Source organism: Coturnix japonica, chromosome 9, assembly GCF_001577835.2.
Source record: "Coturnix japonica isolate 7356 chromosome 9, Coturnix japonica 2.1, whole genome shotgun sequence".
In the NCBI taxonomy this organism is placed as follows: Eukaryota; Metazoa; Chordata; class Aves; order Galliformes; family Phasianidae; genus Coturnix; species Coturnix japonica.
Window position 1 is genome coordinate 20,641,703 of NC_029524.1, and position 26,027 is coordinate 20,667,729.

At 45.2% G+C, this 26,027-nt stretch overlaps 1 protein-coding gene across 1 annotated transcript in view; it reads right to left on the reverse strand.

Annotated features, from left to right (window-relative positions):
* The window catches only part of ARHGEF26 (Rho guanine nucleotide exchange factor 26), a 44,490-nt gene that overhangs the window by 3,052 nt on the left and 15,411 nt on the right, over positions 1–26,027 (reverse strand). Inside the window, exons 4-13 of the mRNA XM_015872184.2 lie at positions 23,960–24,016; positions 21,067–21,227; positions 11,211–11,363; positions 10,603–10,732; positions 10,062–10,136; positions 8,822–8,911; positions 6,833–6,987; positions 3,571–3,780; positions 628–695; positions 69–173 (exon numbers count right to left, since the gene is read on the reverse strand). Coding sequence (XP_015727670.1) covers positions 69–173; positions 628–695; positions 3,571–3,780; positions 6,833–6,987; positions 8,822–8,911; positions 10,062–10,136; positions 10,603–10,732; positions 11,211–11,363; positions 21,067–21,227; positions 23,960–24,016 — 1,204 coding nt within the window. The remainder of the gene's footprint in view (positions 1–68; positions 174–627; positions 696–3,570; positions 3,781–6,832; positions 6,988–8,821; positions 8,912–10,061; positions 10,137–10,602; positions 10,733–11,210; positions 11,364–21,066; positions 21,228–23,959; positions 24,017–26,027) is intronic.

Below are 26,027 nucleotides of genomic sequence, written 5' to 3' on the forward strand. Positions count from 1 at the left end.
TGAAAGCCAGTGAGGAAACAAACTCTAATCTGCAGAGCTGACAGGTGGTTACCACCATCAGTACTCACCGTCATTTACTTTCTGATAAACCAAAACAACATCAGCAACTTGAAGAGACAGCTCGTCTGACTGCTTTGCTGTGTAAGTTCTGATGATCTCCACCTGTGTCAAAGCTGTAGAAGAAAGCAAGCTGAGTCACACAGTTCCTGTAGCCCATCTCCTATGACGATGTGCACTCCTTAACTTAGAACATTCTTCCAACTCCAGAAAAACCCCAAACCCCCAAACCCAAAGGCAGCAGCAAATGGCTTCCCCATCACACACAATTACATCCCATTGAGCTCTGATTAAACACATGGGAGGGGGCTGTGCTCTTTTGTTAAGAGATTGGAACAGCTCACCAACATTAATGAACACAAATGGAAATCACAGAGCAAAACAGAACTCCTCAAAGAAGCTCCTCTGGACAAGGAAGAGTTGGCAGCTCTGCATGTACTGAAGTAATAGGGCCCAGCAAAAGCAGGGGTCCGTACAGCATATACATGTATGTGCTCAAGGCACCACTAAGGGGCAGTGCATTTCCAGTCCCACATCACAGTGCTCAGCACTGCTGGTAGCTGTACTTACTGGTTCTGTCTGTGCTCTGCCTGTCTCTGTCTTGTCCAAGCACTGTAATCCAGCGAGCTCTTTCACTCCTGCAAAGAGAAAACCAAGATTATGACTGTATCATAGACGTAATCCTCCTAACGTCTGAAGCATCTGAGAAACATAATAAAGCCATTTTAATACGCAGTATCAACAGGTTGCTTCTGAGTAAGGCTTAGCAGCAGAAAATTCTTAAAATGAAAAGCAAGAGTCAGAAAAATAAGTTCTCTATGCACCCAGAGGGCACGTTTATATTTCCAGATGTGCTGATGTGGGAAAACTGAGAGCCAGCACAAATCAAGGCCTGGACACATCAATGGGCTTCAGGTTGTCCAGGGCTGAATTTTCCTCTTCTGAAGGTTTTTTGTTGCTCCACTGGTTTTTAACTCAAAATAATGAACTTCTGCCTTCCCTATGAAGCCTGATCTTTTCACAGAACATCTGAGGATGCACTGAAGTTGTTTCAACCCAAATGTGACGGAGTACACAGTACACAGCATTCTGCGTGTGCTTACTTTTGTTCTTAGCCTTAGAAGCATGTTACTTACAGATTCACATCTTAACACAAGAATTGCATTTCCTAACACACAGCTGACAAAAATGGGGTAATTCCAGACTGCCCTCCAGTCCGAATATCCCTTTCTTCATACATCTGAGCAGCATTTATTTGGTGAATATCCTCCCACTGGAGGGGAGTATTAAAGCGTACAAAAAATCCAGTCAAGAAAACACCTCTTCCATCTTTCAGCCTCTCTAGGAAAGCCTCTACTTTTACACATAATCTTCTGTAGACTTAAATGCATTTTTACAAGAGAATCAATGTTTCATGCATAAAAAGGCAATCTGGAAAATAAAACTATGAAAACAGATGCCAGCACCACTGGATAATCTCATGCTAAATGACCACTCAGCTACAAGGAATGTCTGCAGAAGCGCTTGTATCTGTTTGGGAGAAGTACCACAAGGATGGATGTAGAACACAGGGTCTGAGCCAGCCCTGGGCTTGGCCACACTGCTGTCAACACCCATCCTGCACAGCTCCTGCCCAGAGCTCGTCCTTCCCTACAGGAGCCTCCAGCAACTCCAAGTGGCAGCACAGGATCACACAGTGCTACAGATCGGAGTCGACATCAGTGTTTAACTCCAATGTGCAAAGCTGTGTTCAGTGAGCACTGCGCCCCCCCTCAGCTCAGCCTCCAGCTGCACATCGCCTCCCTGTCCTCTTACAGCCAGGGGAAGGTTACGTTTGTCTACAACCCATGTATGCAGCTCACAATTATCTGTAATCTATTAAAAGGTGGCTTTCAAATCAAGTAATTATTGTTAGAGTTCTTCCTCTTGATGACAATCTGCCAGACAGCTAATTATACCACAAAGCACGTATAGCAAAGCAGTAACAGATCTGTAGAACAAAATCTCTTTTAATAAAAAGACCAGACAACTAAAAATGTGCCTCATTTTTCCCCAATAAAAATGCATTTCCAAACAAGTCTGAATCATCTGCTTACTTTATAATGAGATCTTTAATAGATATAATTAATGATCTGTGGCTTCTTTCAGGGTTATTCTAAACTCCGAAGACAAACCCAAAATGGAGCCGTTTCCAGGCTGGGCTCTGTCTGGAGCACTCTGTGCTCTGTGCCTTCCGTCCTGCCTCCAGCTCCCACCAAACAGACCAGATCTTTCACTTTTGTGCAGGCTGTGTGAAAGTTAATGGCACCACAGAGGAATGAGCGCCTCTTGGGGACGTGCGCCCCAAAGAACAAGATGCTTCTTGTTGTTCCCTTGCAAAGCAGGACACCCTCCAGAACTGCTTCAGAACAAGGCCCGCCTCTATCCCAGCACAGCCCCACAGCTTCCCCAGGGGGTGCCAAACTCCTCCTCCTGCGCTGTTGTGCTGTTCCCACTCCGGCACCATCCAACCATTGTTACAGTGATGCACAAACCGCAGCTGCAGGACAGCAGCACGCAGCATTCATGCCCCATGGCTGCTTGCTACCACCACGCCTCAGCATGCAGCTGTGCTCACTGCTACTACTGCACCGTGTTATAAATGCCACGCTGCCCAGATAACTATTAGGATAAGATGGTTGGCAGAAACCAGTACAGAAGAAGTATCAGACAGAGCAATCCTAAAGTGACATTTTTCAAGGTTTTCCTGTCAAGAAGGGAAATCTCCCTGCCCAGCACACAGAAGGCAGAACTTCCCAGCCAGCCAGCTGCTGTGCTGGCAGTGCAGTGCTGCAGGGTGAGATGGGAGCAGCCCTGGAGAGGGCTGGGAACTCAGCCCACCGCTGCAGTGCTCCTCATAGCGCTGTCAGGAATGCACCCTGTTGTCATGCAGCCCTGAGTGCTGTCCTCAGCTACCTGCAGACAGCTGTGCATGCAGACAGGCTGCAGAAGGCACATCTGTGTAGTGCTTTCAACTGCAATGCGAGAGCTGCTGCTCTGGTTTCCTGTAGGCACTTGCCCTCTGGACATAACTGTTATCACAGAAAGGTTCTGTGTTCACAGGCAACTTCCAGCTCTCAGAAGAACATTTGTCAGAGAAATGTTTGAACAAATGTACTTATGCTACAACAAACAAGTGGGAACTTGGATACCTCAGCCACATTTGCAGTTCAAACAGAATCAGAATATCTCAAGCTGGAACCACAAAGATTGTGGATGCCAGCACCCAGATCCACACAGGACCACCCAACTCCAGACAGAGCGGTGTCCCAATACTCCTTGAGCTCCAGCAGCTCATGGCCATGCCCACTGCCCTATAATGACAAACCTGCGGTGGCTACAAGCCATCACGAGGCCTTCCCTAAGGTTAGACAGACAGGTCAGCAAGTGGAAAGCTACTGCAGAGAAGCTCAGAGAGGTATATGGCTTCCTCCAATATTTCAACATTTCATTTTGCTATTTGCTGTTGCTTACTGAGTGTCTGTTCCCAGGAGCAGCTCCACCTTCTCTCCTGCGTGGTTACTGAGGACAGACAGTCTGAAGAGGTGAACTGGGGAGCTCTGCCGTGAGTACAGCATGGCTGAAGTGTTCTTCATGGGAGAAGAGGTCAGGTCCTCGCTGTCACACTGCTGTACCACCAGCTGCTCCCTCAGGGAATAATCGGTGACGTTGTAACTCTCATCACTGCAGAACCATTAAAAACAAAAGCCACAAGTTCAGTGTTACGGAATCTGCTTTACCTACACTGTAATACACCATCACTGATGAGAAATGTCACTGTTATCTTAAGAATGCTGTCACATAAATGAAAACATGCTTTGCCTCAAACAGCAGCTTTCAGTTTGTCATCAGGAGAGTCACTGCTGCTCATCAAAGTTTGCTTGACAGCTAAAGACACAGGAGAGGGGGAGAGAGAGGAGGGCAAACACTTGGACAAGGCACTGCAGGTGTGACAGTGCTGTATGACGGCAGTCACAAGTTACTGGAACCATCCTATCAGTCCATTACAGTACAGTTAGGACCTGTGCTTCTAAAGCAATACTGAAAACATAGTTTTCAAGTGGAAATTAATTGCACGCTTCACAGTTTTCAAAGCAGTGAAACTAATTGCCTCAAAAACGTAAGAAGCTTGAGTGACATTACAAGATTCATACTCTTGTTTTGTAAAATGTCAGCTCAGTGCTTAAAACCTCTTCCACGTGGCTGGCAATCCCTGCCCAGCCAAGGGCAGACCCAGCACACCCAGCTGCGAATGCTGCCCGAGGCAGTCGGGAGTCTTGAACTGCAAACTAAAGAAACGGAGTCTATACATTTGTATAGTAAATAATGAATGCACTCCCAATTAATTAATCAACTGAGATAAACTTGCACAGATCCATCTTACCTCCATTCAATAAAACATCTGATGTTAAACTATTAAGGAACCTTTATCTTTTTACCTCCTGCACTCCCTGAGAGGCCCCCACACAAACTGCTCCCTTCCAGCAGGACTAATTCCTTTATCCTATCTATAAAAAAGTGGTGAATCTCCTTCAGCAACATTTAACCATTTTTAGCATTATTACTTTAGTGACAAAATAATTCCTGGCAGCTTGGAAAAAAACATGTTTTTTCAGGCAGCTGTGAACAGGTAACACTGCCAGGCAGAATTTAACCCTCGGGTGATTTCCAGTGCATGAAGTCCAGCTGCATTCCTCTGTCCAGATACACTCAGAAGCTGACAAGCCATCGAGTGCTGAAAATTCACTTTGATAGAAATGCATACAAACATGGAGGTATTATCAGTAAAGTAAATATCCTCTATCCCAGCAAGGCACTGACGTCATCATACTCTGAGAAACTTGGGGTAACTTCTTCACTAGCTCAGAGAAAGCCATTTCCAAGATAGGACACCGGTATGAAGAACCACACTGCAGCCATCTGCATCACGGGGCAGGCTGAAAGAACTCAAGATGTGAATTACATTGCCGGCTACTCGCTGTGTTGGAATATCACTTTCAAAATCCAATGTCAACACACTGATGGTTTAATGGACACTGTAGTGGGAGCTGTGGCCACAGCAGTGGCCATTTGCAGTTCAGCAATGAGCTTAAGGAGATAGAAGAAAAGCTGAGAGCGGAGCTGTATGGAAATGCAGGATTTTATTCTCTAGATCAATGTGGCAGGTACCACAGCACCGGCCACATGTCCCTTCCTGTGCTTTTCTCAATGGTACTGAGTATTTCTCATCTGCTGTTCAATTGACTTGGTCGAAGTGTGATGGAACAACTGCCTGTCCCTGTGCTTCTGCATATATGGCAAACTGCTCACACAGGACAGCTGAACTTTGGGGAAAGGATGCAGCAGCATGACTGCAGCACTAAGTAATTAGTATTTTTAGCACAGTAGAGTGATTTTGTTGTACAATGCTAAGAATCTTTCAAGAAAGCAACTGCTCCACTAAAAATACAAACATCTGAACTCGGCTAGCAACAAATATTTCTGTCCATTGCTGCTGTGTCCATGGTAACGCTGGGGTAGGAGAACAGCTCACCAGAGCTCAGATGTTATTAATGACCATGTTGACTTGTTAAGTGCCTACTTTGTGCCCAGAGAATCTGGGAAGTTCACACAAACCATCTTCAATTCTGGTTTGCTCAGGGGGTGTTATTCAAGTGACCAGACCAAGCTGATTGTTAAGTTTGCTTTAGTTTTGGTTTCTGGGCCCATTTAGGATGTTTCAATTCCATCAGCTGGAAGGTGTTATAAATCAAAAGCACCAAAGCTTTAATAAGATGCATTGCTATAATAATCTGCATTATAATCTGGACAAGAAGCCAATAAACACCACAGATAATTAAACTTGTCACTGTTTTCCTAACTCAGTCATTTACTCAGCTACCAACACAGCCATAGAACAGCAGCGGGCCCATGAGAAAAACACAGCTTAAGAAGTGAGAGGGCTGTGGTGTGAGGCCAGAGATGTAACAAGGGGCCTTTAAGGGAACGTTCCAGCAGGGACCTCCATTAACACTCAATCTCAGAATCGTGGTTGCAGCATTAAGAGCTGGGGACAACTCTATTAATTTTTCCCCTTGCCCATTAACAGTATTTTGACTTAAATGTACTTCCCTCCATCTTGGAATATTCTACCTCATTCCTCATTACTTCTCATTAAAGTTACGACTGAAGTTTCACAGAGGAGGGTCTCTTACAAATAGCTGGAATTTGGCCCACCTGGTCAATGCAAAGGCAAAATCCTCCTTCCAAACAGTTTTCAGCCTCAGGAAGGTTTATGTATCAAATATTATTTAACAGCAACATCAGAGGATGCAAATTCCTTTAGATTATTCTAAGTCTCCCCTCAAATCTAGTGATAAAGATTTAAGCGGGGACTCCTGGCAGCAGCTTCCCATAAATCTCTCTCCAGGTAATTCCTGTGACTGCAGAAACAGCTCCACAAATTTCGACTAATTAACACATGTTTAATCCACATTTCCTCCTGTGTTACACTGCAAACGTACCAGGCCCCTTCAAACCTCATTTTTCCTTCCAATTAGCAAACAGCTAGAAAATACACAGAAGTTCTGTGCATGTGATCAAGCTTGCCCTTCCCAAGGCAGGAAATGCTGGTTTCCATTTCCCTTGGGGGAGGCACACACAGCAGTCACAACAATTCACAGGACAACTACAGGCTGGATGGTCTCTCTGTGCTGCAAGAGCCAAACACACCGTTCTGTACTGGCGAAGCTCTTACCTCTTCTTCTTGGTAATAATGAGGACATCATTGAAGAGGAAGAAGTACACCTGCTGCTTGCAAGTCCTTTTGGAGAAAAGTCCCGTGTCTTCTACATACGCTGTTAACTCGCCCCTTTTCACCAACCACCGCGAAGAAGAAACCAAAGGAAATGGCTAAAAAACAAGAAAATAACATTTCAATCCTTTAAAAGTAGCTTATTTCCCCTCCTTTTTCAAGATCAGGTAACAGTCTTAAATATTTGGAAAAACAAAACCCACTTGAAAAAACTCAAAGCACAGAAATTAGGAGTTCTAAAGCATCTTTATCATCCACACAGTCCACAAGTAACAGCCTGCAAATACTTGAGAAGTCTCATATTCATGACCTAATTGCTCATCTAGGGTAAAAATGAGCAGATTTGACTGCTCGCACTTCAGGGTGGAACTGATGCCCTAAGAAGAGGAGAACTGCTTGTTCAGCACTGGCAGCAGCTCCTTCCCTCACACAGTGAACACGGACATGGACAGGACGCAATTATGGCTGGCTGTCCCTGCCTGCTGGGCTGCCCATGGCACTCAGCTCCTCACAGTGCAGAGGGCTCCTCCAGCAGCCCTCAGTTAGACCAGCAGTGCAGCAGTCCTTTGGAACCCTTACAAATCATTACAAATTAAAGAAGCCTTCAACTTCAGTCTTGCCTCAGGCTGATTTGTATCCTCAGCCATGTACAGAAGTGATGTGGGTTTTAGCAGCTTCTCTCGTACTCCTATGTAATGCTCTACAGTCACACCAAAGAAAGTGAGAATTACAAAATGCTTCATGAGAAAAGAACAGAAATAGTCCACCTGGTTTATAATGGTTATAGAACGGAATCATCATCATTGTTCTTCAGATAAAAGCTACTCTGAAGATTTCTAGAGTATGAACTAAAAAAGCCCTCTAATCTCTATTCCAAATGAGTTCATCAGATTTTCCTGGCTGACTGTATTCCAGAGGCATCCTGTGTTTACTTTAATATTAATTTTCCCTTAATTGCCAAAAGACTACAATGCATATTTCACCTCCTTTCTATGTAAAATAAGCCATCAGAACTTAAAATGTGCTGAAACTTGGCCAAAACAATCCGGCAAGCATTCCAGCTGGCACCTGCTCCAACAAAAGAAGTCTAAACCACTCAGTGGTTGCATTTAAGAGGCACGGAGGGAAAAAAAACTTGCATAAAGAATACAGAAAAAGAAGATAAAGTTCTGTTATTGTCATGAAATCAGCAAGAGCTGCCAGTCCCAGCAAGCACACTGCAAGGATCACACAGGGCCTATAGCTCCTGCAAGGTCAGATCCATATCCCAACCCCTGCCAGCAGAAAAACAATTTAAAGGCATTTAAAACCTGCCACGTTCTTCTGCAGGTCAGAAAACTGGGAAGGAATGTGGGAAGCCAATGACACAATGCAGTCAAACTATTTAAAACTCTATTTTCAGTTATGCAACTACCTGAGACTATTATCCACCAGTGTTAGCAGATGCTGTGGTGTCACTTAGGAGATGTTTCCTTTATTCTTGTTAAGTAAATGTTATTCTCATTTTTAGTATGTAAATACTTTGGACAACTTGAGAAATATCCTTCTGGAGACAGGACTTACCCAGAACAAGACTGACCACTTAAACACACTTCCATCCACAGAGCTAAACCCAGAGTCTGGGCATTCATTCTTCAGTAATTAATGCTACTTCATTATTTTAAAAAAGCATGTTCTCATACCCTATTTCCTTAAAAGTCTCACCTTGAAGCTTAACAGACCTCGCTAAAGGAGCAGCAGTCCTCAGTTACTCTTCAAGTTTCCAAAGCTTCAGCTACCTTAGAATATGAATTTGACTTCCCATTAACTGAGAAGTTGCATCAGGTTTACTTTGCCCCAGTTTACTTTGTGCTGGCAATGAAGCTATCATAAGAACATGCAGTCAAAGCTCCTCCTATGGTAAATGGTTTTTGTTCCTTGATTTAATCATACCTTGATTTTAAATTCCAGCTGGGAGTTAATTGTGTACAACATTTCTGTCCTTTCCATTTTTCGAGCACCTTCGTTGCACAAACGCACCAACTGAAAAACAAGACATTTACCGAGTGTATTTCACGTCCCCACCATGTGTGATACCAGTAACCCCTGTTCCTTCACACAGTGCACTTCCGTGAAGTGTTTACAAAGGATCTGACATTTTCACATTCAGGGATGGTCACAGTGCTTTCAGCACCAGGCTGAATGCACCACGGAGTGACCTGGTCAGAGCTGAGAGATGGTTCTGCTCTGGGGCTGGACTGGACGACCTCCCGATGCCCCTTTCAACCCACACTAATAATACTATAATTACTACTTCTCTTACTCACTGATCCAAATGAGTGCCCTGCCCCACAGAAGCCATCTTTCCAGCCTGACAATCGGTGCTGCACACACATGCAACTCTTTCATAGACGAAAGTCACAGTACAAATACTCCAGTGCCACCTTGTTAAACTCAGGCAAACTGGTCTAGGGATTGGCAACCCTGCCCACAGCAGAGGCACTGAAATCAGTTGATCCTTAAGGTCCTTTTCCACCCAAGCCATTCTCTGACTCTATGAAACTACCCCAGGGATGGTTTCATCGTGGCTGACATTTAGAACACAATCTCAAAGCACACACCATAGCCTTACTGAAGCCTGCACATGGGAGAAGAGTCATGTGTGCTCACAGGTGCAGTCAGAAGGGCATCAAATCACATTCCCTTCAACTCCATAAATATCATGCAGGTCTTCCCACAGTTAATAAGCCTTGTCTCCTTTTAAAATCAAACACTTCACAAACCATTTACTGTTCCTATGGAAAAAAATAATTGTGTTGGCAACAGCACAGTGTTCCCGAGTGCAGGATATCTTCTTAAGTAAGAAAAAGACAGTAATTTAGCCAAGAGAAAGGCCACTGTGGATTGATTTCAATTAAGACAGTTCAAAGTTTTTATATCCTTCACTGCTCTCCCTTACACAGCAACGTTCAGCGCCCACGGCCACATCCAGCCCTCACAGGGAGAGGAAGTTCCCTTTCAATTATTCTTAGTTTCTAATGATGCTCAATACATCACACTTAATAACAGTCTGTGATGTGTTATGCTTTCTCAAACTGAGATCTTGAAGGCAAAAAACTGACAACCCTGAGATTCCTCCTTTTCTTTTCATACCACAATGCTCTGCTTGAAAGTCTTGTATTTCCAGACATACCTTGCTTACTTCTTTCAGGGCCTGCTTGCAGTTCTCATATTTTGGTGAATCTTTAGGAGTTTTCTGACAAATTGTCTGAAAGAAAACATCCACTACTTCAGAGAACTAAAAAGCACCAACTGTAGCAAATAGAGACATTTGCATAGCAATTAATGGTAATCAAAGAGCTGAAGCACCACCAGGGAACTTATGGACAAATGTGCTAAATGAGAGAACACCATGGACATACGGATGCATGAAATGATACTAATTAATTAATTTTTATCCTAACAGCCTGTGAAACTTCTGTGCCAGGTTTCTTCTTGGTTTCAGAAGCAATTCTACTGCAGATCCTTTTTGATTGGACTTCAGTAAGTATTAAATAAGTATTTAATTTTCCACTGCACAACCAAATAAACGCTTCTGCGCTTCATGCTAAGCCGAGCTGTCAGTACTTACAGCCCCGTACCTGGTACAGGCAGTGGGATCACCCAGGAATCAAACACAATGGAGAGCTAACGTTAAAAGAACACATGAAGGAAAAATAGAACAACATTCTCACATCCATCAGTAATGGAAGTCGAGTAACTCTCTGCATAGGGAGAATGAGGAAGGAGATCATCGGTAAATTCCTGCAGTCTTCATGGGACTCAATGCGTGCCAACGCCTCCTTAAATGCTGGATTTGTAGCTCTGGTGGGAAAAAGGGAGGAGAACGTAACAGAATGTTTTAAACAAGAGCTGTGAAAATTGGCAGATTTCAGAAATAGGGGAAGTGTGGTTGGAAAGATTTGTATCACAGCTTTCAGTGATGTTTACTTAGATAGGCACAACCAGTACTGACATTTAGAGAGCTCGTTTTCTCCCACAGGTGAACATGAGTGCACACAGACTCATAGGTAGCAAAGAAGCAAAGCACAGCTTTGGTAAATATGCAGACCTGTACTTATCAGCAGAAAGGCAACATGCCACGTGGCCACAAGCAGGACTGCGTGATGCAGCCCAGCATGTTTCCACTCTCAGAGACTTCAAAGGCACTTCAGTGTGCAGGGACACCAAGCATGTAAAGACATGCTTTGCTGTGAGCCACAGGCCTTGCACCAAATGCCACGGCCTTTGCCTCCTACTAAATGGGGTGATTTTGCAATTGTATTTTGAACTTAGCTCTTACAGCAATTTCTGAAGTGTCCGCTGCTGATAGACTTCATTAGTGCAGTATTTTACATAAGGATCAAACGTTGAAGAAGTGTGCTTCTCCACAATATCGCTGATATCATCGATGAAGATGTTGTTCTGATGTCTTGCTTCAAGTTCTTTGAAGAACCTGTGAAAAAAGGAAAGAAATCACTCATTTTACAAAACAAAACAAAAAAACAAACAAAAAAAACCCAAAAAAAAAACCCCAAAAACAAACAGCAGACTTCCTTGCAGCATTTTACACTTCAACTGACAGAACCCGCTGCTCTCATAACCTAATGACGATCTGGATGCTTTGTGAAGGGGTGAAGTCATCCCTCCTTTTGGCAGAGCAGCGTGGGAAGCCTTTCAATGATGCCGTCGGGGCGGTGGGTGTCAGCTGGCACAGCTCCCCCAGAAACACTTCCCACACTGCTGCCAAAACCAGGGCGGCCCACACGGTCGGCTGGACGGGAATTTCCAGAAATGGGGTTGAAAAAGAAGTGGAACAACTTCAAGCACAGCATTAAATCACCATTTCCTCCTGTAATAAGGGAAGTACAATACCAGAATAAGTTCAAGTAAATAAAGCGTGAATGGTTAAGCTAATAACAAAGAGAGCTGAGCTGTACGTGACTACCTTGTCTCATTTGCTTCAGTCTACCACCAACCCCAAGCACAGGTTGGAAACAGAGAAAGAGGAAACAGAACCCCAAATCATCTTCCCTGCTGCTCATCCTCTGTTCCAAACAGGAGCCTCTTTGACTTCTGAATGCTTTTCACTCCTTCTTGCCACTCTTGTAATTTTATTGGAAAACAAATGCCTTCATTTCAACAATGCTCATTAGGAATGTTTTGACCCTTTGGTGTATAAGGGCTCCAATGAATTGGTATTAGAGCTAATGTGGGTCATTAGAGCCATGTGACACCAGCGCGATGCAAAAAACCATCTAAAATTTACTAAAAATCCCTCTGGTTCTTTTCCTGCCTGCAATTGTTACAACCAGGTAACGTGCCAGGGTAAACCAGTTAACTAAACAACTGGCACGGAGCACAGCAAAGTAACACAAATACTTGGAACACATGGCCTGGTATCAAGCTAAAGCACTGGGAAGTCTAGTTCTGTTTTGTTTTGGCCCATTATCCCACTTTCTCCGTGCTAACCACTGGCTTGTCAAAGCCTGTCACCCTGAGGCATCTCATTTTGGTGCCCCAGTGCTCTGCACAGCCTGTTTTACGGATTTAAGAATGAGAGAGGACAAAGAGAAGCTCGTTATACAGGTGTGTTAACAGAGGTCACTGAAATGAACACACCTTGCTGTCTGACTGATGGTGCCCAGCTGCAGCGAGCTCTGCCATTCAGCAGAACCACAGCAGGCAGCTCTCAGCTGCTGACCACAACTGCCCAGGACTGGAATTCATTTCCACCCTGTTCAGACACACTGATGGCTGGGAGAACTTCGCAGTGCCCTGCCAGCCTCATTTCACTCAGCCCTCCTCCCTGCTCCATGTTACAGCACGCTGACCACACATTTGATCATGATGGGCTGGAACTGACACTTCTAAAGCTTATTTCATGCTTCATCAGGGACACCAACAGTCACAATAATGTTAGGAGTCAGTATAAATGTTGCTTGGTAGGAGATACTTTAAAAACAAAACAAAAAAGGAAAAAAGGGACAGAAAAAGTACTCCCACGTCCCATCACCCTCAGACTGCACTGAAAGAAACGTTACTGCTGGAAATCACATGCTGAAGATGGACTCAAAGTCACCTTCCCAGCAGTCACAGTGCAGCCACCAAACCATCCCGAGTCACTTTTACTTGTCATGAGGATCAGTACTGACTGACTCACTGCCAGTTTCACCAGCTACAAATTAGTTGCACTCTGCTCTGTGACTGTTTTTTCTTAGCAGCAGGAGGACCTAATAAAGCATTTATTGCCAGACCTTTCCAGCTTAAAGTGAGTTCCACTGAAGTGAAAGTCAACAGCATCCTAACAGAGAAACTGCTTTCCTTTGCCCTGTGCTGTTTCAGAGGAACATCCCATCCGAAATACGCTGAAACTCTCCCTCTCCTAAAGGCTGTGTGCCAGACTCAGCAGTGCAGATGTCATTAATTTCCTGTTTGTTCCCTCTTCCATCTCGGGATGGAGAAGCACTGCACTACACAGCAGCACTGGGGCTGTCCTGGCCCTACGGCAAGTTTCCCCCTTCCAGTTTTGGAACCTTACCTGAAGAGTTCTTCCCCCTACATACACCATTAGTAACACATCCATCATCATGTGCAACAACATCCCAGGATTTGCTCAGGCCTTTTTCTTAAGCAAATTCTCCCTTTTAACTGGCATTGCTTCAATCCCTACCTGCTACACACAGCTTCCTGCAAAGCCTGGGCTAAGCCAGCTGAGCACAGCAGCGCCAGCACAACGTGTTACATTGCAGGACTCAGCAATGCCTCCCTTAGCAGCACCAAGTTCCCATCGAACCCAGCACAAGTGTTACTTAAAGGGATGCAATGAACAAATCAGCCAAGTCAAGGTACTAATATCAACTATTTTGCTTGGTCTTTCTTTTCAACATTTGCTCTCCCTTCACCCCTAAATAAAGATAATAAGTGAGTTGGACTTACATTGTTACCAGTGCTGTCTTATTACCTGGTTATATCAAGATTAGGCTGTGCTGGGCTAAAATTGTCATTGGCCACGAGCTTCTAACCAGGCAGCCATAGAAGAGTTAGAAAGCCGTTACCTGATATCAGAGCCACTACCCAGGAGCAAGAAGTATCCCCCGCCATCAAGGCCACTCTGAACGTGGAAATGAACTGCGACCTGCCCTGCTGGTTATTTATTTCAAGTTACTGTTATTGGTTAAATCTGTGCAGTCACAACAACCCGTATTTCTGGCACAAGGGTTAAAAAGCAGATTTAACTTCACAGTGCTTTTGGTGCTGCCCAGCCCCTATAATTGTGTGGCTCTGTCACCTCTTTGTGAAGCTGATCCTGTCTAACACCCTTGATTGGTTACATGCCCAAATGTGTGAGCACGTCAATCTAAGGCCTGGCAGCACAGAGGAGAGGGGCCAGGAGCTGGGCTGCCCTGCAGCAAGCAGTGCGGCGGGGGAAAGCCTGCCCTGCAGCCACAGCCCCACATTGGTGAGTTTATCCGCCTGCTAGGAAAGCTTCCATCTCAGGGATTCATCGCTGTGTGTAGCTTTAAAATCTCATTTTAAAATAGCACATTGACCCAAGGATACAGGAGAGGAGCCAAAGGAACACACACAGCTCCTCCTGCTCTGACAAGTGTGCTAAACACAACCATTTCCAGGCAACGAACAATGTGGAGCCTTCCCAAAGCTGTGTGCTCCCCCTGCACACAGAGGGGCTGGCAGCGCTCACTGCCCTCACCAGCAGCCTCTGCTCCGTCCCACCAGGACTGCCCTCTGCTGCCCTCCCTGCAGCCTCACCATAAGGAAAGCACAGATAAAGAAGTCTGAATAATTGCTTGCATGGGAACTGCTGAGTCCCAGCCTGGACCACTGATGGAACACCTGGGGACAGGACCCAGTCAGCCCTGGCAGCACAGGTGAAGGCAATCCAATAGTGTGGCTGGAAGGGGTGGAGCCCGGCTGCACCTCTCTTAGACCCCATGTAAGGGCTGACTGCCATTGCAGTAGGATCTCTTTCTGGAGATCTGTCCTCTGTGGAGCTTTCCCCTGCAAACCTGGAATCTTCTGATACAGGTGAGCAATCTTCCCTTCCTTTATAGCACCTTTCTGTCATGCTGGTCCTTCCATCATTACACACTTGTTGTGAGGCCTTTCCCATCATACTGATTTAATTACTACACTGCTGAGCATCCATCAGCTTTACTGTCAAAAATATGCAGATGAATCCAGATTGCCTCTTTTATGCTCCCTGCAGCAACAACAAAGCTGAAAAGTGGTGCAAGGGCTGTAACCAGAACAATCCCTGTGGGACCCAGCACGAAAGCAGAGGAGGGTCCATGCAGGTCAGAGCTTCAGCTGAACAGCACTGGAGGAGCAGCCACACAGCACCTCCTGCAAAGCATCTGTTGGCATTAAACTGCAAGCACCACTGCTCTGCACAGCAACTGTCCTTAAATACAGACACACACATAACTCCCTGCACAGCTCAGGCTGCAGAAGAAGAGCCAGAGGTTGCAGGAATTCAGGAATGCTGCTGCTGGCAGCACTTTGTTAAACTGACAATACATTCAAGCAATGTAGCAATGGGTTTCAGCACAAATGAGTATTACAACAGCTGGGAGCTCTATGGCACAGCTCTGGTGACACTGGCTGCTACAGCAAACACAAACCACCATCACCACCCAATGGAAACCCCAGTGCTGACCATGCCAGTCCCGAAGCACAGCCATGGCTGGAGGACTCCTTGGGCTGTGCTCGGTCACTGGGCCATCACCTGCAGCACACTTGAAATCCCGGCTACAATCAGTATTTCAGCACAGAATGAGGTATCTGTATTTGATGCCAAAACTGTCCTAACGCACTGGCAGAGGGAAGGTTTGGGTGTTTCTTTGTTTCTTTCAACAAAACAGAGCTGTGGTGTTTATGTTAACAGCCATCATTACCAGAGATGTAGGTAAAGAAAGAATGATTCTTGCGCTGAGAACCACAGCTGGGAAAAAAAGGAACTGTTATAATTTTATCTAAGTACATACATGTATATAAGTGCATACGTGTGTGCAAACATTTCTGCCCACCTAAAAAAGTATTCTGTCTGAAATTCTGTTTGTCACCATCTCAGCTGAGGGAAATACGATTCCGTTCAGAATCCGAACTCAGAAACGTGATTCCCTGAACAGTGAAGTCCCACCTCTCATTGCACCCCAAGCAAGGAAGCCAACTTCTCACAGAAGAACCACCCGCTCAGGAATCTGAGCTCCAAAAGGGGATTATTCTTCAGGTTATTGTCTCCCAGAGCTGCACATTGTCTGCAGACAAACACGGTCAGGTCGGCCCAGGGAGTTTTCTCAGCTGCTGAAAGAACTCTCCAAACAAACAACCCCTCCACATCAGAGCTGAAGAGTTCAGCAATTAGTGCTGATGTCCAAACAAACCGTGAAGGAGGAAAGCTGACGGAACACCAAAGTGAACTTGCTGCCCCAAGTCATCAGTGAGATACAAATACCTGAACGTGTTCTGTCAGCACCTAAAATTCAGAGAAAAGACTGGTATTTGGACTCACAGCTCTTCAGTGCACCCTATGGGCTCCCTGCAGGCTCCCAGCAATCAAAAGTGATCCCTTCAGCAATAAAGCATTAAAAAAAAAGGCAGAAATCAGAGCAAACTCAGCAGTGCTCCACACACTGAGAACTGGAGCCTCGCACTGAGCCCAGTGATCAGCAGCACCGGCTGTGGGTCAGTGCCTGCCCTGCACCCAGCTGCACACAGGTACCTCACAGCACACAATTCCTGGGGGAGGCTTTTAATTCCTTGTCTGCCTTTTTCTGTTCACTGCACACAGCATTACCACTCAGCCTTACTGAAAAGGGAGGCATTTACCCACCTGGAAGCCTCCAGCACAAGCAGCCTTCCTTACAGGAGCAGAAAATTGCTCCTCAGACACAGTGCAGTGTCACCGAGCCGCCTGGGAACCAATGCTCAGTGGAACCAGCTTCCTTCACAGCTGGCTGTGGCAAGAACTGTGATAAATGCTGGACTGAGGCTGTCAGGCTACACAGGAACAGAGAATGGTACTGACTGTTACACCACTCGTACAGGGAAATCTAACTGGTCAGCTGCAGCCTGTGAGCAGTTCACTGTCATTACAGCTCACCTGAATCACCTGGGGTCTTCTCACAGTCCTGCAATTGTTATTATTATTATTATAGTACTTGGCTTTTTGGTTTTGTTTTGTTTTTTTGCCCTCAGCCTCCCAGATGAATTAACAAATCTCTGCATTCTCTAGAAGTAGTGCTTCTAATGGCTGTTAACTGATCCAATACAGGCATGTCCTCAACAAGGACTGACACCAAGTTATCCCACAGAGAAAGATGAAGGTATGCCATACATAAGGATACTGGAAAAAGATGAAGCACTGATCTAATTTATAGGAGAAGCAACTATAATAAGCTGACCTGGACCCAAGCTCATACTTACACATTAGAATTTAATTGAGGTACTCAGAGAAGATGCTGAGCTACCTCACAACCCACATAGTTTTCTCTGCTGAAGTCAACATGCAGAGTCAACAGTCTGAATCTGTCCTTGTAAGCTCTGTCAGTGCCCTTCTGTGCTAATGCTAACCTCTGCGTACCCATAAGCCTTCTATTGCCCAAATGGCAGAGAGAGAAACACACCAAAGCTCTCCACCTGCTCTGACACTGTGGGTTTCACCTTCAGAGCAACTGCTGCTTGAGATGTTTCCCCCACTGCTCCCTGCAGCAGCTCTTTCCCAAGAGCCCCTTCCTGGGAACCTGACCTCCCTGCACCACATACTGAGGCTGGAGGAGTTCTGACTGCTAAGACTGATTGCACAGCATTCTCACCCTGCACAAGCTTTTAGTTCCAAATAAGCTGAGCCACGGCACACCCATCAGGTTACATCTCAGCGTAACAGCTCTCGCTGACCCTGGATGCAACCCGTGTGATTTTGTGTCCTGCCAGCCAGGAGCAATCACATTACATACACAGCAAATACACCATTAAGGAGTTAGGATGTTTTAACAAACAGACACCAAGTAAGCTGCATGCACAGCTCAGACCAGCTCTTCTTTGTTAGGAGCACCCCAGTGACCTCCCAAAAGCAGAGACCATCTTTACTGCCTGCATTCATCTTCCAACAAAGGCAGTGTTGTTCAGTTACAACAGCCTCGTCATGCACAGGGGCCTCTCCTGGCACTCTGGAGAGCTCCCACTAAGTGTGTTCCAAGTCTAAGTTTCTACATATAACTGCTAAGCAATCCTGACTGAAGATCCCACTCCTACCCATCTGCACTCCTCAGCCTCACTAAAGGTCTGTCCCTGCAAAGCAAAGCACTGATAGCTGCACCCAGGCACTCACAGTTCTTTGGTCTTTTTTCAGAAAAGTAAGGACAGCCTAAAGCAGAGCACATCCAGCACAGATGCCTGATTTCATTACTTTTCTATAACAAAAGGATGTTTTTTGCTCCTGTGGAAGACCTTGGGAACACAGAGTGGCAATGCGAAGGCACTGAGAAAGAGGCTTTTTAAAGCCCCTTTGCATTATTTACACGGATGAGGCTGCAGAAAGCGAGCACATTTTGTTATAGTTTAACACTATTGCGTAACTCAGGAAACAAAATACGCTTTCGTTTAAGTTTAAAAAGGGGTTATGAATTCTGATTTCACTCCAAGTAGCACTAAATCAAGTTCTCAAGCTGTTACACTTTCCAGACCAAAAAGAATAAGAATATAATTTTAGGACAGTGTGGGGTTTTCCATTCTTTTTCCCCCCTCCCACTTCCTCTGAGGACTACAAACTAAAAGGGTTTTAAAGAATTCCCCTCCATACACTGCAATCCCCACCTCTGCTTTAAACATTGTAACTGAGAAACTCAGAAGTGGATTTAATGGTTTTGAAGACCCAGGCACTGAGAACAGGAAAAACAATCACAGCTCAGCTTTACTGCTACGTTCCACTGCTTCTTACAGAACCAATTCAAAGCAGCAGCAAAGTCCCCAGACTCGTTAACCTCTGATTTCTATTAAGCTACCTAAAAAAAGGCAGCAGTTACCCCCTCACAGATGATGTTTCTGCAGACTCTAGCAGAAAATCAGCTCATGATACTCTACTTTTACAAGTCCCATTGCAGACAAGCAGAAGTCTTTAAAAGTACTATTCCTAGAAAATAAGGGCTTGGATAACCTGCAGCTCTGACAACAGTGCTGCCAGATGGCTCTCCTCCCTGCAGTGGCTGTGGGATCGAGTAACAGCCAGCTTCCACCAGCAGACCTGGACTGTAAGTAAAGGAGATGAGCAAAAAGCAACAGGGAGATGCTGGAATATAACGGAGTTAAGTTCAAATGCATGCCGATCACATGGCTCCTAGCACAGCTTTTCACCTGACACGAGACCCTCTAACATATACGCTCCATGGAATAAAATCCTATTACTGCATAAACTTCAGAAGACATGAATTCAAATCTCTGCACAACCCATTTAAAATTCCACAGCACGTGTGGCTTTGGAGAAATGGGAGCCAAGAAAGGCTGTCACCAGGGCTTAGGACATGGAACTTGAGAAGTTCTACAAAGAGAAACAGGCCTGGTGGAAAGGAATTCAGAACAACATGATTTCTGCAAGAAGGAAGCAAAGGGGACAAAAGGAAAGGGACTAAAAGAAAGGTGGGTTGTGAAAAGGCTGATTCCAGAAATACCCCTGCCTGGCAGGGCCCCCTCCCACCCACTGCCCACCTCAGAAGTGAGGCAGATATTCTGTGTTCCACAAGGAAAGCAGGGGCACCGACAGTGCAGGAGATCAAACAGCATCTTATCCTTCAGCTTCAATTCAAACTGGAAATAAGGTGCCAGAAAAGCAGCAGACACGTTTCTCTTTTTCATTTACACAGGCAATAGCAATTGAACGACTGTTGCTGCTGTCGATCACACTCAGACAGCAAACAGATCACCATTAAGCAAAACCTCACAAAACAAATTTCTGAAGAAGAATCTGAAGTATTCCTAATTCTGGAACACACTGTGAGTGCACATGTATGTGCATAGGCAATATTAAGTGACAGTAATTATCAGCAATAATAAAACAGGCTTGAAAGTATTTGCACCTCAGAAGACCTGGCAGCACTTCCTCCTGTCAGGCTGTGTGTGTGCTGCATCCATCTTTCCATTGCTGACTTTGTAGGGAAGAAATTTAAAAATAAACTCAAAAAAGGAAAGAAAAAAGCAGAGCAGATCTGAGCAGCCTCTGCTGCCAGGTGCTGTGGATGCACAACGCTGCTCCCCTTGCCTCTGCTGTTTACATAGCAGATAGCAGAGCCGCACAGCATGCTGCACATTGAGTACCAAGCCGAAAGTAAACAGATTCAACTAATCTAGGACAACATTGGCAAGAGTCAGCTCCTAAGGGCATAAACTCCTGCTTAACTCTGAACAGTTTAATAAGGGCAATCTAAGTTTAATTTGATAGACTGCACAACTAAGTATGGCTGCTCAATGTTTCAAGATCCAGCCTAGGAACCATTCAGAAATGAACCATGCTTATTCATTTCTAGTTCAGTCTGCCTACAAGCTCTCCTTACTGAACCAATACAGCCAGAAAAGTAAACAGGTGTTCAGCTTTAAGAACAGACAATTCCACCAAGAAAGGATTTGATTTTTCCAAACAAGAGCAAGCTGCCTCTCGGGACAAGAGGGGTAGGTAAGGCACAGCCTGCAAATGCTACCACGTAAAACAAACAGTACTGATCAAAGCTCTCCTACCCAAGGAGCTGCCTGCCAGGTACAGCAAGAAAATACAAACCAACTGAGCCTTGGTTATATCACAAAGGCAGAAATCTGTGGTTGTTAAAATCAAAACTGCAGCTTCTGTATTATGCTAAGGCAAATCCTTAGCACTGCAGACTACAGACATCCCAGTGCAGAGAGAACCAAAGCCCATTCTAATTCAATTCCTGCTTTACAACAAGTGCAACATCTGACTGCACATCCTTACACCCCAGGCCTAAACCTTCCACAAAAGCTTCACCCCTGTGGCTGTTGCTCCCTTTTGTGCTAACAGTGAAGACGCTATTTTGTATGCTATGTTTCATTTCTTGCTTGAAAGACATTTTGATTATAGGCAGTCACCCTCAGCTACAACCCAAAAACAGTTCTTGCATTTGTACACTTACTTTTTACTTGCTTCATAAACGTCTGTTATATTGGAGAAAAGGTGGTGGCTCTCCGTTTTGGTCATGGTGAGGCTCAGCTCTCGGGAGTTTTTAAACATCCGGATCAGAATCTCCAAGCTCAGCAAGTACGAATGCTCAGAAGATATCACTTCAAATATGGCCTGCAAGGTGGAGGGGTGAAAGAGAAGGGTTACCACTGAGGAGGCTGGGTCCCTTCTGTTTGTGGAGAGAAGCAAAGAGAAGGTACTGGATGCGAGCTAAAAGCACAAGTTTTCATTGCCATGAGCTCCATGCCATTTACCCTTGGAAATCAGTCATTTCACTCTAGGACAAAAAGCCATATTAAGACTTTTAAACTTCACAGCAGCGGTGATCACTCAGAGGACACAGCCATGTCCCCTCCCCCTGCTGGCTGCACCCACAGCAAACCTCCAGTGGACTCTTGGACTCTGAAATCCTCATTCCACAGGACACGTCCATCTCTGACAGGGAAACCTATCCAGCCTTTAGACATCTTTTACCCCTCCAGGCTTTACTGGCTGTTAGTCTACCACTGTTTTTATACACATACGTACTGTGGAAAAACCATGAAAACATTTCCAAGAACACTTCTGTCACAAGATGCACCAAATGGCATTTGTCACCAGTGTGGCCCCCCATATAAAGCTAGCATGGGATAATACTATCAGCAGAGCTAACATAATTTTGTGTTATAACTGGTGTTCACACTTGCGTATACCACTTCGTTAGCTATTTGCAATTAACATCTCCCTTAAATGACAGGGGAGAGCCTAACTTGAAATGCAGCACCTCAGACTCTAGTATTTAGAAAGGACAATGACCACAGCTCCATAAACACATAGAGGGAGAGAAAGGGAGAGAAAGAGGGAGAGAAAGAAGGGGAGAAAGAGAAGGGTCTATGAGTGACAGCCTACAGAAGGCACTCCCTTAGGTGGTCTGATGCTCTAGAGAGGCTCTGCTCTTCCATGATCAGATATAAAAGCAAGAAAGACTGCAGACATGCTGAAGGCAGCTCTGCTGAATAATCCCAGCCTGCAGCTGAGACAAACAATGCTGGGTAAGAACCAGAAAGAAAACTAAGAGATTCCGCTGGGGACATTCTCTCTTAAGTTTGTTACAGTTTAAGTCTAGAGAATCCTTCTGCTTGCTGAGGTAGGCCTCTGATCAAATACGGCTTCTCCTGGATAACGTGAGATTCAGTGTTCCACACTGTACCTTCAAAACGTTCCCTACCCTTCTGAAAGTCTTCTTCAGAAAAAGCAGCAGTTTTTCCTCAAGCCCTTAAGGTTGATCAGGTTGGACTTGAGCCTTTAAAATTCATTGGCTTCACAGAAAACCTACAGGGACACTGCCCACACAAGGAAGGAAGCCCAGCCAACACTGCTCGGCAGCATCACTCCATCCTCCTGCCTACCTCAATAGCTGCTGGAATGCAGTCAGGGATGCAGCAGCAGAGAGGTAACAGCTACAGCACCCTATGTTATTCATGAGAGCAAACACTACTGTGCAAGAATATATGCAAAGGTGATGCTTACAATAATGTGAAATTGCCCACCAAGCGCACTCGCCTCAGCACCCAGAACAAAGGTGTACAGCCACCCTGGCAGCACATGGACCTACTCCCAGGGCTGACCGTGGGCACAAAGGAGCCTGAGAAGGGCGCAAATAAAAACCCTCAAGCTGAAACTATTTTGGTAACATTTTAAGACTCCGTACTTAAAAGACAGCTGAAGAACGTGTTATCTTTGAGAGGATGCAAACATGGCTCCAGGACATATGGACCACAGGCTCCTGGAGGACATGGGGACCAAAATAAAGGCCCCGTAACTCTGAGCTTCCAAGCAGGAGGGGCAGAAGAGCAGAACGCAGAACCTCAACTGCTCACAGTCTTTAGCCCAAAAAAGCAAAAGGAGATTGCCAAGGAAATGCAGGATTATTAAAAACAAACAAAAACTCCACGGTCTACATCACGTGGATGCCACAGAAGACAGTTCTGTGTCAGTACATGAACACCACAGCTGCAGGTCAGTGCTGAAGCAGGGTGTGGGGCTGGCTGCACACACCTGTGCACATTGAGGAAAGCCCCATGCAGATCTCACCCTGCTCTGCTCACCAAGGTGTGTCCTGAAGTAAAATGAAGGTTTAGGAGCAAATGACCACAGCTGGTAATTCTGCAGTGCTGCTATTTCAAGAACAGAACAGCAACAAAAAAAACACCCCAAACCAAACCAAGACAGAACACTGTTTGTTTTTTTCTTTCTCTTGTAGGACATACCTCAAGAACTGCAGGGATATAATAGCTGGCTAGGTCAGGCTATTCCTTTCAACACCTCTCATTCTTTTTGACATAGCCCCTGTAAGCAAGGAGAGAGGGGAAAGCAGATAAAGAGAACAAAAAGAGCAAAAAAGGAGAGAGGCAGAGGGACAGAGACAGAAAGGGACAGAGAGAAAAGAGAACTGCATCAGTGACTGCTGCTGCTTCCTGTACTGCTGACAGCATGGATGCTCCCACATTATTTCAGTAAATAATATTTCAGGAATGCTGAGGCAAGACCTCCCATTCAGAACTGTTCATAAGGTGAAATGCAGCTGAAGGGCAATGCAAGAAGTTGCCCTGCGCACTGCCTCCCACCTCTGTGAACATAAGGTTAATGTTACGCATTAGTTGCTCCCAGTGATCAGCACCAAGCAGGTGCCCTGCTGCACAGAGCACACTGCATGCAGCACAGCTCTGATCCATGGAGCAGGCATCCCGCAGGGCAGGGAGCAGAGTGCTGGGCTCCTCTCCTTCAGAACCAACACAGGCATTAAACCAGACATGCAGTGCACCCGAGTTACCAACATAAAAGAACATTTTCCTTTAAAAGAGTACCTCTTGTCTCTTTCTTTCTTCCTGGCTGATTGTTTCTGACAATCCATTCTTTTTCACCTAAAAAAAAAACACAACCAATTAATTCATTAACATATTTTGTAGAAAAACTTATGAAGAAACAATGTAAGTACTGCACTAAAGATTCATACGTACTTAATTCTACTGGAGAAATGCAACCTTGAGCCTTCAAAATAAGCATATAAAGACAATGTGTAACATTTGATAGCTCCAAAGAATAAGAAGTAATTAAAAGCCAGCACAGCTCTCCCATGGAAGGACTCCAGCACAACTGCGCAGGCACGAGAACTCTTCTCCCCTCTCCAGGACAAAGAAAATAGAAATACTCTATTTGTGTATTTGAGTAACTGCTCTTCTGAATACACCATAAGCATACAGTTCAAGTGCCACGTAAGAACCAGTTATCTGACTTCCTACTGACATAACTCTCCATCAACAACCTGCAAGCTTAGGAGGGCTCACTAGGAAATAAAATGACTGTTTTTTGGATGTCACAGAGGGCTTTTCTAAAAATATGCTGACACAGGAAATACCTATGGAGATATCCAAGAGATTACCGTGCTTCCTGTTAATAGAGCAACTGTAAATTTCCAGCAAGGACAATGCAGCAATGCTAACCTCACGTTCCAGAAACATAAGCTGTGTTTTGTGATTGTTGTTCTGGCAAACATGGGTTTGCACACAGCAAAGAGCACATCTGAATCAGCTGTAGAAGCAAATGGTCCAATCTCCTAATTAATCAATGGCAAAGCTTCCATCCCATCCTCTTCCAAGAAAGAGGTGCAAATATGGACACCAATTTCGTCATGCTCTGTGAAAAAAAATACCGTTCTTCTCTTTGAGGTGCCCAAAATGTTTAGCTTAAAGACTCTAAAAACCATATTTGTGGTGCTATGCCATTCACAAGGACACAATATAGGCTAAGAAGAAGGTACCAAGAAAGCTACAAGGGATGCCATACTGTCAGCACCACTGTGCTGCAGAGCTTCCTGCCCACAGCTCAGCTGTGATGGAGCCCACCAGACAGAAGGAGGAATGGAGGAGAATGAGGGGTTAATCCCACACTTAGGTACAGGATGCTCCTCTAAAGAAACAGCTACACAAGGGAAAGAGCTCATGAAAAATTTCTTTGAGGAATGGTGGCTACACCATAAACCAAAATGAACACAAGCCTTCTGATTCTGAAAGGGGAGCAAAGACAGAGATCAGCCCTGAGGCAGGCAGCTGCTGCTTGACACCAGAGGGAAGAGGCAGCCATGGAAGTTCATGCTGGATCCTGCAGCTCCTTGCACACCCAGCACCACGTTGGTATCATCCAGCACAGCTGACCACTGTGTCTGTGGGCAGTCCTACCTTCCACACAACACAGCAGGTAGTAGCACTGCATACGACTGCTGTGAGTTTTTAAAAAAGAGGTTTAAAGATGCTTTTGGAATAGATTTTAGAAAAATTGTTTACCCTCTTCAAATTAAAACTTTAAATTCACAGAGGAAGGCTGCAGAGAACAGGGAGCAGACAGGCAGGCTCAAACTGCCTCGGGTACCTGACAAGCAAGAGGGCTCAAGGGAGGAGTTTGAAAGGAGTTGCATTTAAACACCATCCCACTTCAGGGACTTTAAAAGCTCTTTGAAAAGTCTCCCTTACTTCTACATGTGTAAATGCTGCAAGAATACAGAAGCACCTTTTTATTACAGTCTAAAGGCCTTAACAACTGAATACACAAAGGTTTTACCTCCAAAAGCAGACCAACATCAGGTGTGAGGGCTTCATGGCCAGAGACACCTCGCAGGGATGACGGATTTGCTCTGCGGTCTTTCCCCTCCTCTCCCAGCACAGTCACAGCTAACAAGGGCCAGACACCTCCTACACCCCTCCTTTCCTAATGCATGTTGAAATCCAACGCTTCAGCATTTCCCAGCTGACTTCCTGCTGCAGTTCAGCACTTACTCTTTTTAATACTAAACGACAGCACATGCTTTTTCCAGAGAGTTGTAAACAGAGACACTGTGAGACTCACAGGTTCCCACCCTTGATTTTCATAGAGCACCTC